General features: G+C 37.7%; 1 protein-coding gene across 1 annotated transcript in view; it reads left to right on the top strand.

Annotated features, from left to right (window-relative positions):
* OBI1 (ORC ubiquitin ligase 1) overlaps positions 1 to 12,446 on the top strand; it is a 44,962-nt gene that overhangs the window by 9,767 nt on the left and 22,749 nt on the right. Inside the window, exons 2-4 of the mRNA XM_019971601.2 lie at positions 6,114 to 6,249; positions 8,346 to 8,437; positions 10,840 to 11,088. Of these exons, the coding sequence (XP_019827160.2) occupies positions 6,114 to 6,249; positions 8,346 to 8,437; positions 10,840 to 11,088 (477 nt within the window). The remainder of the gene's footprint in view (positions 1 to 6,113; positions 6,250 to 8,345; positions 8,438 to 10,839; positions 11,089 to 12,446) is intronic.

Genomic DNA, 12,446 nt, shown 5'->3' with positions numbered 1-12,446 from the left:
AGCTTCACTGGGCATTACCCTGGGATGTCACTTCAGCATGCTTACTCCAGATGAGTTTGGAATTGTACATGCCACTTATCTTTGCCATTGTTGTCTTGCATGTTTTTTTCATAAGGGTGCTTACTATGTTAATGCCACAGATCTCATTTGAGAGTAAATAGAATAAAAAGTCTAATAATATAGGCAAATTATGACTATTTCATATCTTGAGAAGATCTTATTAAAGGAAATTATTTGTGTGTGTGTTTTGCTGTTACATATAGCAGGATCTGAGTAGAGGAGATGGGTGGACAGGAGTTGAGGGAGGGCTACATTCTTTGTATTTTGTTTCTGTAGTTTATGGTCAAATAAATAACAAGTAATTTGTTCTAGGAGTTCCTTCTCATTTATCAGTTCCTGTTCTCCTAAGTAAATTTAAACCATTGTCTAGAAATTTTCATCTGATAAGTACATGGTCCAAAGAAATGAAGTAGTGAGCTGTTTCAAAATCCAGCACAACGGTGGCCATAATACCAGGTATTAACAGTGCCGACGAGTCTCCTTTGGGTGACACTGCCAGCGGCTTTCAGCTGACAGCCAAGTAGTCTGCCTGCGGTTGTTCTTCGGTATCATTTTGGCAAATTAAATGAAAAGGTTAAACTTACACTTTTTCAAAATTTGGCAGTGGCCGTTGACCTTTTGCTTCTTGGATGTTTTTAGGAGCATTATCTCAGCCTTTCATTTTAATACATCAAAATTCACTTATGTTAATGCTAGAGTGTGCATTGTATAAGTTGTTGGTGGTGGAGACTAAAATGAGCAGGACAGTGCCCCTGCCCCCTGGGAGCCTAAAATCAAATAGGGAAAGCAGGATATAGATAATTTTCCAAGTCCAGTGAACATTAAATCATTGCATAAGAAATGCGCTTATGAGAATTCAATAAAGATCCAATTAATTCTAAAAGAAAGATTACTGAAGGTCTTACAGAAGAGGTAAACTTTGATTTTCATCTCAAAAGATGGGAAGGATTTTATTTTGATTGGGTAAGTTGCAGGCCAGCAGAACATATCAAGCTAAAAAATGAGAGCCCAGTAAATAATAAGTCTGTGTTCTTCATATTCTTTTTGATGAACATCAGGTGTATATCTATGTGGTTGAAGTATTGGTTTTGTCCAGTATTGAAATGGATTAAAGGAAATGGCCATTTAAGAAGCAGATTGCATTATTCTTTGGATGCGGTACTCAAAACTGTGAGTAGGGGGAAAAAGTTGTTTTGCAGGAGAGCAGTGCTCCGTATTGTAGCTGGGTGGCTCTGGCATCAGTGTGAAAGGTGGACAGGAGTGAACATGTGACAGCAAGGATGCTTGGAAGAGGTCATTGCAGTAGCTGGGGTAAGAGAAGGGGAACCTGAACTCACTGAGTTGAAGATAGAAAAAGAAGGGATAGATGGTAAGTAAAAGAACATTTAGTGGTAGGTTTGCCACATTGCGACTATTTGGGGATATACTTTTTTCCCCCACATTATACCATCTCTGGAGTCTTGTTGTATTTTATAAGCCATGGCATCTTACAGGGCTTCCTGTGTGGCTCAGCTGGTAAAGAATCTGTTTGTGATGTGGGAGACCTGGGTTTGATCCCTGTTTTGGGAAGATCCCCTGGAGAAGGGAAAGGCTACCCACTCCAGTGTCTTAAATTTTTCATCCTTTTTTCCTGGTGATACAGAAGATATGGATATATCTTAAAATCCCTGGCTTTTTAAACTGATACATGATAACAGAATTTGGTGCCAGATTGGATGGTGAAGGTGAGTAAAAAGGGTGAGTCAGAGAACTCTGAGTATTCTAGACCAAGGGATGAGGTAGAGATGCCATTAACTTAGACAAGAGAGAGTACAGGAGTGGGGTGAATGTGTGGAGGCTGGGCTTATCTTTGGGCATACTATGGTTGGGGCAGCTTTAAGATCCCAACATGCAGTTGGCTCCTGGGCATGTGAATATAGTCCTTGTCTCCCTGCCCCCACCCTTTTTTCTTTTCTTTTCCTTTTCTTTCTTTTCTCTTGAGGAATTGCTAAGTGGAAGTCTCAGTGCTTACATCTTTATATTATTAAATCTTAAACAACAGCTGAATGAAAAGTGTACTAGGTTAAACCATATATCTCAGAACCGGAAACTGATGCCATTGTTTTAACTAACGGGCTAATCCAAAGTCAAACAGCTCAATAGGTAGTAGAGCTGGAGTCTGCCCCAGGTTTCTTTTGAAGCCTAAGCTCTGCCACTTACTGAGATCCAGTTACAGAGGCTTCTCAGGAACTATTACTGTAGAAAAGATGTTAACACTATGTAATACATGAGATTGAGAGAAAATAGAACTTTGTCAGATAAGGTATCCCAGGACAAAACTTTAGGGAAAGCAGCTATGCCACCTCCTGTAATCTGATTGTGAGCGTCTCACTTTCCGCTCCTCTTCTCATCACACCGACTCCTCCAGTGTTACTTCAGCCTTTTCATGTCATCGTTGCCACTCACAGACTCAACGGTGTTTGACCATCCTGCTCCATACATGACCCTAGTAAATGTACTTTCTCATCTTTCAAAATAATTGCTTTAATCTATTTTCTCCAGTTGATATTCCTCCCTGCTTCCGACTTACAGCTGGTAATCTCACCTCCTATTTGATAGACAAAATAAAAGTAGTTGGAACATGAGTTCTCCCATCTTTCTGTCAACAGATCTTCCATCCTCTGTGTTTGTTCTTATAGCCTTGGTTTTCTTCCCTTTTGTTAAATTGGAAGATAGCTCCTCACTCCATATGAGCCACAATCTGCTTGCTTGTGCTTTGGATCTCATTCCCCTCTTGACTGCTTAGCAACGTTGCTGTCTATGGCTCTGATCCCTCCCTGTCTTCCTCTATCATTAACTAATATCTGCTTTTTTACCATACCATTCGCATTATCATTCCTTTCTGTGGCCACATGTTGTGCTCTCTCCTTTACAGCAAAACATGAAAGATGACCTGCCTGTAGTCTCTGTCTTCATTTCTTCACTTTTCCTTGTCTTGCACTCTCGAATCAAGTTTCCATCTCAGTGCCAATATTCACTGGAAACAGTGCTTGTCAATTACAGACCACAGTGACTTCCATGCAGTTAAATCTTGTAGTCACTTCTCTGTCCACATCAAATTCAGTCTCTCTCCAACATTTGACATGAGTGACCACTCTTGAAAAACTTCCTGTGTAACACCATGTTCTCCTGTCCTCCAGCACAGTCCCTCCTCCTCATTTCCCTTTGCCAGTTGCTCCTCCTCTTCCTCTGTGTGCTGGAATGTATACTGTTCTGCCCATGCAGGGGATCTTCTCCAGTCCTGTGACTTTAAATGCCATCTTTTATGCCAATGATCCTCAGACCTTGCCTTGTCCATTTAAAAGCCGGGTTGGTGTCACAAACTTAATAGACCAAAGCAGAATTCTTGATTTCCACCACGTGTGAGGCCTTCTTTTTTGCAGTGAAAGTTGCTCAGTGGTGTCTTGACTCTTTGCAACCCATGGACTGTAGCCTTCTAGGCTCCTCTGTCCGTGGATTTTCCAGGCCAGAATACTGGAGTGGGTAGCTGTTTCCTTCTCCAGGGGATCTTCCCAATCCAGGGACTGAACCCAAGTCTCCCACACTGCAGGCGGATTCTTTACCAGCTGAGCCACCAGGGGAGCCTAAGAATACTGGAGTGGGTAGCCTATCCCTTCTCCAACAGATCTTCCCGACCTAGGAATCAAACCAGGGTCTCCTGCATTACAGGTGGATTCTTTACCAGCTGAGCTACCAGGGAAGTTTTTAGTTTGGATATTTAATCTTTGTTAGCCGGGGTCCAGCCCCGGCTGTTATGAGAGCATTTACTTAGAAAATGCCAATTAGATGTGTGCTTCTAATGAGGGAAGCCTATACGGAGCGGAAGAGTGTTTTGAATCCCCTTAATATGCACGGTTTTATGTTTTGAGCATTGACTTTGATTCATTTTCAGATGAATTAATGACTAAAACCAGAAATAAACTCACTGCCCTAAAAGTCCAAGGAGATAACTGTTAACCAGCCATCTTAATTTGGGGGTACACATCCTGCCAGGAGCCTTCTAGGAACATGGAGTATGTGCTTGTGAGTGTGTGTCTGTGTGCCTGTGTTTGGGGAAGCTACCGGATAGGCAGAGTAGTATCTTCCTGGTACTTTCATTGAGAATTTTTTGTTCTGAAAACATTTTCTGACTTAGGGATAAGATTAAAACACCCGTGAATGTATTATGGTCTGGACTTCAGAAACAGATGAATTTTTAGAAAAAACTAACCTTCAAAGAGAGTTCAGGTTTGTCTGCCTCTTGAGACTCTGACCAGGAGTACCTCCCAGATGAGCCCTCATTCCTTGTTGTTGGTAGGAGCGCTTGGGAAGGAGTGCTGTGCTTCATGGTCTTACTGTGTTTGAAAGTCTGTCTGTCTGTGTTTTAATTAGCCCTATCAAATCAGTTGAACTCAATGAATTAGAATTGGTATTTCTCCAAGAGGAAGTCTAAATCTGTGCAGAGTTTTCTTCTCTGTTTAGTTTTCTTCTGTTAGTGTTCATAATCAAGGGAGCATCTGAATGTTTGGAAAGCCAAACTAAACCCAGAGAGCTCTTTGCAGGGAGACTTAAAATGACTGCCTGCCTGGCATGGATTGTACATTTGTTTGAGAGTTGGGACCCCTTTCAAATTAGTGAGCAAGATACTCAGTATCCTTCTGAGGCAGATATAGAGCAACATCGATGTTTGTGAAAAGTGGTTTGTGGTGGTTCTGCCTTTCATTCCCCCTCTACTCATTCCACTTTTCCTTGATCTTCTTGTCCCTAATGCAGAAGGACTCTACAGTGGTAGTGTTTTTATTATTAGAACAAAATACTGAAAATGGCTATAAAGTATTTTGAGTCCCATGGTAAAAATACCACATAAATAAAGTGAAAGCCTTCTGTGTCCTTTTCTATTTTTGTTTTATCTTGTTACATTTATGCTGTTTGAAGAATATTCAGTCATTATTCCCTCTGGCAAGTTCCCCAATATGTGGAATTTTAAATAGTGTCTTAATAGCAATTACTTTATTCAACAAACCTTTATTGAGTACCTACTGTGTACTAGGCTGTCCCTAGGTACCAGAGATTCAGAAGTGAATGATATGAAGGAAGTTATTGCTCTTCCAGAGTTTCCATTCTAAAAGAGGAGATAAATTCAAATTTATAAGAAATATGTAAACTAATGTATAAAGTCAGGTAGAAAACTAAATCAGCTTCTTCTATTTTCTCTCTGATACAACAGCTACACACAGCCAAAACAAAACACATACATTGTTAACCCCGAGCAAGCCACCTGATCTCTTCACCTTGGTTTCCTTATTTGTAAAGTATATTTACTGTTTATCTTTCAGGATTAGAGAGAGAGGATATGCATGGGAAACTCATTGTAAAATATAAGACAATATAAATGTAAAGTATTTGTACTTGATTGCATTGAGTCAAAGATTGATTTATTTGATGTACGGCAGTATTTCTGTCAGCATTGTTTGCTATTTAGATTATAAACCACTTGAGTGTATGTCCTGTCTTTTAGGGTTGTTTTAACTTTCGTGCCTCTGGTTTTGAGGGCATTCTTGTAAGACGTCAGTGCTAAATTGTTGATTGCTATTGCTCTGTAATATAGTGGAATGAATTGAGGGAAGGATTTCAAGCATTATATGGATGACTGGACTAAATAATCTTCAAAGAACCTTCTAGACCTGACATTTTATAATCCTTGACTAGAACAGTTGAAGAAAAATTGCCCCAGCCTTAGTGGAACAAAATGCATTTTCTCTTTGGCAGTAAGTGTGATTTGGAACAAAATAAAACCATTTCTTAATGTATCAAAAGTTTCCATCTCTATGACCAGATATGTAAGCTAGTAACTGTCACACGTGTGTAAGAAACAGTGTGGTAGCAGAAGCAGTTTTTATGAATACTAGATATGGCTTCTTAAAGCACCTGCTGCTGTACTCTAGAGCAGCGATTTGTTTGCTCTAAGCTAAACCTGTTGAGATTCTGGTTATGACTGTTGCCCTGTACTAAAAGTAGTGTTTCCTTTTTCAAAGGTACGCCAGCCTGTCATATGCATCAACAACCATGTGTTTTGTTCGGTTTGTATCGACTTGTGGTTGAAGAATAATAGCCAATGTCCAGCCTGCAGAGTCCCCATCACTCCTGAAAATCCTTGCAAAGAAATTATTGGTAAGAGTCTATTGTAAAAACACATAGAAACTGATTTAAAAGTGTTTAAATAGTGTCTGTCTGGAGGAAAACTGAAATGGACAACTTTTGGTGGTGTTATTTTGCCAGTATCATACTGGGTGGATTGGTCATTTGGCATAATCTATATAAAGTGGAGCAACTGAGGAGCGTGAAGCACTGTGAGAAATCACAGAGCCTTCTGGAACTTTGATTCTGGTAGAGGCTGTCCATATGGATGAAGTGTTTTTGTTTTTTTTTTTTTAATATTTATTTATTTATTTATATGGGTGCACCAGTTCTTAACTGCAGCCAACAGTTTAAAAAGCAGACAAACAAAAAGGCCCACAGAGTTCAAACAAGCTAGCTCAGCTAGGAACGTGGAGAAGGGATTCATGAAGCAGTGGCCTCTAAGATTTAAGGATAGATAAATTTTCAGTTGGTAAAGGTGAGAGAGGCCATTTCTTGTAGAGGGAGCAGCATTCACTGCAGTTGGGAAACAGGAAAGTCTAGTTGGGTCTGACTGTTGAAATAAGACTGAAAAGGTAAATTAAGACTTCAGCGCAGAGCATCTCGAGTGACAGACTGAATCAGGGAGTTGCTGTATGGGTGAGAAGGGTAAGTGGGCATGATGGTTTTGAGCAGGGGAATGGCATAAGCCAAAGTGTGTACTAGGAATATTACTCAGGTGATGATACATAGTTTGGGCTTCAGGGGAGAATCAGGACATGAGTAGGTCAGACTCTTGCCCAGGTGAGGGAGAATGTGAGTCTGGATTAAGGGTATGAAAAAGAACATTCAGTGCTATAGTCATGTAGGTAAAGTGGGGTGGGGAAAGTGGTAGGGATAAAACTTGAACTGGAAGATTCTTGGAAAATGAAACATTTAAAGAGCTTTTATAGTGTTATTTCTTTTAGATTGCTAAAATGATTTTTATTTGTTTCTGCTTTAGGAAGAATTGAAAGTGAATTGATGATAGCATGAATCATTGGGAAAAAAACCTTTTGTCTTTGTAATAGTCCAAAATTAGGGAAAATGGACTTATATAAAGTTTTTATAATAGAAAGGAAGATATATATGCTAGAACAAAAGAAGAACCATTGGAACTTTGAAACTAAGCAATCTGAAAGGGAATCAGAGGTGGCTCCAAGGTTTCTCTCTTGGGTACCTGGGTGAAGTCTTACAGAGGAATATTTCTGTGCTGTGCTGCAAACTGGAGTGTCAGTCTCTCAGCCTCTGCTTTTTTATCTGCACTGATCTTTACTAGGAGTCAGGTCTTTCCTTGCAGACTATGAGCTTTGTTGATTAAAATAATTTAAATGTTTTTTTCCCAGCTGCTTTTCACATCCCTTCTTTCTTCATTCATTTGTATCTAAGTGATATTTCATAAATTCTCTGAAGTAAAATGGTTTATCCATCCTTGCATTTGGATGGAGTCCTGTGAAAAAGAACGTTTGTAAATGCCTTTGTTATCATGATGCTAAGAAGTACAAAGAAAGTAACCACAGGATAAGTGAAGAGCTCTCAGAAAGAATACATTTTGAGTGTGTATATGTGAGTTACTGTGGGCATACAATTAATGCTGTGATTTATAATCCATTGTAACTGGGTTGTTAGAATCAGTGAAAAGACACATTCATCTTTTCAGTTGTGTTACTAGTAACTATATATATTTGAATACATTAGCTATAATAATATATATTATAATATGTATATCATATATGTGACATATAAGATAATATATTTGATAATTATATAATATTGATTTATACAACAAATAATATTTTAATTATACAGCTTATTGGTTAGATGTAATCACTGATTTTATTATTAACAGTTGTCTGGTATTCAAAATTTGCAGTAGTTCAAATGAGTTAATAAATATAGCCTTTGCCTTCATTGAGTTTAATAAGATACACAGGTAAGTAAACATAACATGATATTTTACTGAAAGTATTTCTGATGGTGTTACTTACTTATTTTTTCTCAGAATTGAAGTACAGAAAAGGATGGCAGCACAAAGAGGATGTAAGAAAAAGGATAGAAATTAAGCTAGAGTCTACATAGAAAGGTTAGATTTTTTTTTTTTTGTCCTATAGGAGGAACAAGTGAAAGTGAACCTATGCTAAGCCATACAGTCAGGAAGCATCTTCGGAAAACCAGACTTGAATTACTCCACAAAGAATATGAGGTAAATACTAAGTAAATGTTAAATGATGACAGCATTAAATTCTAGGTAAAACTGAGCTATCAGTCTGGACTTCTTAGAGTAGGTATCCAGTGAAATCTTACGTTAAATGCCAGTTTAAAAATATCTTATTTGATAAATTCTTTTTTCCTTTCCTGTTTCAAATAGGGAAACAGATGGAAACATTTCCTCTTTTTCTTGCTTTTAATTTTAAATTTGTGCTCAACAGAAACATCATTTTTTAAGTTGCTCCCTCAAGAAGTTGGGAGATAAAGGAAACTCTCATGTAGAAGTCAGTCTTCCAACCCCATGAGGCGTTATGAATGCAAACAAGTACTGTAACCTTCATTCTGTCTTTGTGTCTACCTGTAAATTCACTGCTAATTATAAGTCTGATAAGTTCTGGTAAAGAAAATATACTTATGTCAGCTACCGACAAAGAGATTTTGGTTTGAGATATGCTATTGCTTTCATTCTTTTTTTTTTGTTTTTTTTGCATGTTTTAAAAAACATTTTTTAAATGTTTGTTGAATTTTTAAAACATGTTTTTAAAAAATTATGTATATTTAAGGTGTAAAACATGTTTTGATATACATGGTGAAGTGATGACTTCAGTCAAACTAATTAGCATAGCCATCTCCTCACATAGTTACTTTTTCTGTGTGTGTGTGTGGTGAGGGCACCTGAAGTCTACTCGGCAGTGTCCAGTAGATAGTACAGTATTATTACCTATAGTCGTCATGCTATACAGGAGGTCTCTAGACTATCTCTAGCTGCAACTCTGTACCCCTTTAACCATCTTCCTGTTTCTCCCACCTCCCCATTTCCCCCACCTTCCATTCTTGGTAACCACTGTTTAACTCTGCTTCTGTGTGTTTGACTCTTTAGATTCCACATATATGTGAGATCATGCAGTTGTTTTCTGCATGTGATTTGACATGTAGGTGATTTGACATGGTGATGGAATTTTTTCTAAATTAGCTTCATGCTAATGGATATATATACTTTTGAATAAACATTAAGTCCAACTGTCATTTTATATTGACTAAATGGGGGATAATATTGCTCTCTTCCTTTGACACAAAATATCTTTAAATTACACTACATAAATGGAAACCAGTTCAGCTGCTTCAAAATTTTTTGAAATAAAATAGGGCATAGATAAATGACTGAATAAATGTTCATTCATATGTGTTTTCTTGTTTATATTTATTTATTCATTAATTTATTCAAACGAGTAAAGCTCTTTTCTCATTTTATAATGCATTTAACTCAAAACATATTATAATTTAAAATAGTAAATAGTTCTATCTGTGTTAAAACTAAAATGTATTCTTATTTATGTAATGAATATTTATCACACTTAGATACTAATCAAATTAATGCTTTAGGAGATTGCTGGCATGTTGAAGTTATTTTCTGAGAACAGAATTCCTAACAATTTTAGTTTATTGTGAAATATTCATTATAGATGAATAAATGGTATCACAGAAGAGAGTTCTAGCCCCAAATGTTTCATTTCTGGATTCAAGGTGGTTCTACATGGGGAAAACTAATATTTGAAATAGTCACAGTGGTAGTTAAAGAGCTAGAATGTAGAAGAGTTCAAAATTACAGGTATTATTCTGACGTGGAAGGTGAAAGGACATGGCATATATTTTACTTCTATATGAAGCAAAAGAGAGATGTCAGCCAAAACTACAGATTACCTCGATGAAAACTGTATTTTTAAATGCACCTTGCTGCTACTGCTGCTAAGTCGCTTCAGTCATGTCCGACTCTGTGCGACCGTATAAACGGCAGCCCACCAGACTCCACCGTCCCTGGGATTCTTCAGGCAGGAACACTGGAGTGGGTTGCCATTTCCTTCTCCAATGCATGAAAGTGAAAAGTGAAAGTGAAGTCGCTCAGTCGTGTCCGACTCTTCGAGACCCCATGGACTGCGCCCAGTAGGCTCTTCAGTCCATGGGATTTTCCAGGCAAGAGTACTGGAGTGGGTTGCCATTGCAGTCTCCAAATGCCCCTTAGTAAAGGAATTAAACATGCCTCAGAATTTTCTTCTGAGGAATCTACTTCCTTGTTGAATTCATTGACTTTTCATTTTATTGAAATTGTAAATTAACTGAATATTTTAAATGGGATTAAAGATTTGACATTTTTGTTTTTTAAATCACGAATGATCATTGAATTAAAAGCAATAGAGGTGCCAATTTTTATCAGTCAAAATACATTTTGAGAATTTCAGCTATATGTGACTTTCTGTCTACAAAGTTATTCTGATGCATTAAGAATCTATGTATCTACAGGATTTTTTATGTAAATTTTAAAAACACATTGACTTCACTCTAGCATGTGTATGTATTTAGTGTCTATGTCTACCTGATGGCTGTGCAATGCTTTTTCAGGATGAAATAGATTGTCTGCAGAAAGAGGTAGACGAGCTTAAGAGTAAAAACCTCAGCTTGGAATCACAGATCAAGACTATTCTGGATCCTTTAACCTTGATGCAGGGCAACCAGAATGAAGATAAACTTCCAGTTGCAGATAATCCAAGTAAAATTGACCCAGAAACTGTAGCAGAGTGGAAGAAAAGACTTAGAACAGCTAATGAAATCTATGAAAAAGTGAAAGATGATGTGGATAAGCTCAAAGAGGTAAGTTGTGGTTGTGTTTAAAATTCTGTAGTATTTTAAGTACCTTCAAAAGAATAAATAGCCATACTATTTTGAGTCATCCTTTAGATGATTTGGGGAGAAAGGACAAATCCCTGGGTGAGCATTTATAAACAATAAGAAAACTTTTTCTCCTTAAATCTTATTAGCTGCCAAGAAATATCAGGTGCTTCTATTTGTGACTGTAATTGGAGACTTTGTAGTGCCTCTGTATGAGTTTACATCTTCTTGTGAAAGAACGACATCAGTTTAAAGGATGTGTTTCTTATTTCTCCCTCTTTGTGATTTGGCTTCCTTTTTTTAAAAAGCTTATGTCAGTAACTGCCATGTATGCATAAAGACAGACCTGTCCATTTCTCTACCTATAAAATGGAAGGTTTGGACCATCTTTTTTCTAGCACTCCCTTTCTCTGAAGTTTTAATATTGTAAATAGTTAAAGACTTACTAATTCCAAGAGAACTGTGAGTGATGGCTTTAGACTACTCCACGCAAAAGAATATTGAGAGACAATTTAATTCTTTCAGTTATTCTTCATCCATGCAAGAAGATAGAGAAAGCATAGGTGAAAAGGGCAGACCTCTAGGATTTGCCAGTCTAGGAAAGGAGATGAAATCCATGGCATCAGCATTAGAGGTAATGAAGTGATGTGGAGCTGTGCTGGCCAGAGGGACTAGCCTTTTGTCTTGGCTTCAGGTTTATCCACAGTGGAGGCCTGTTGTGCTGAACAGAGATGGGTTTGTGGTATCCAGGTTCATAGCCCCCTATTCAACCTATCTGCATTCTCTTAAAATACTGTTACTGTGCTGAACTACTGAATTCCACCTCCTGAAATCATTAATGCTCTACATATTTTAGAGATGTGCTGCCACATACCAGCTCTCTGATCCTCAATAAGATTAAGTAGCAGAGAATTATCTGCAACTTAGTGTGAATACTAAGTCAAATTGCATACCCACGTATAAAATAAATGCCATTTGGGCTCAGGAAGGCCAAGATGAGACAAAGTTGGGAACATAGTGCTTTAAGAGAAAAAGAAACTATGGATGTAACTGCACTGAGTTTGCTATAAGTCTAGGGGAAGTGTGTTGTTCCTTTGGTTTATAGTGGCCACCATTACCGTGTTAGTTTGAGAAGAGAAGAGGACATGGAAAGTAAAGGTAGCTGAGAAGTCAGTGTTTATCAATCAGCCATGTCCTCACTAACTGTCCTTCTTGAACTATCAGCAAGTTCTGTATGGTTTCTTTTATATTATTGAATTTCATTAAAATATTTGGCAATAAATGCTTCTTAGAGCATGAAGATATGTATGAAAACTCTGAGTTTATAAGAGTGGTATAAG

The sequence above is a fragment of the Bos indicus genome, chromosome 12, assembly GCF_029378745.1.
Source record: "Bos indicus isolate NIAB-ARS_2022 breed Sahiwal x Tharparkar chromosome 12, NIAB-ARS_B.indTharparkar_mat_pri_1.0, whole genome shotgun sequence".
In the NCBI taxonomy this organism is placed as follows: Eukaryota; Metazoa; Chordata; class Mammalia; order Artiodactyla; family Bovidae; genus Bos; species Bos indicus.
The sequence above is the reverse complement of the archived record's forward strand: the minus strand, read 5'-3'. Positions and strand labels throughout refer to the sequence as shown.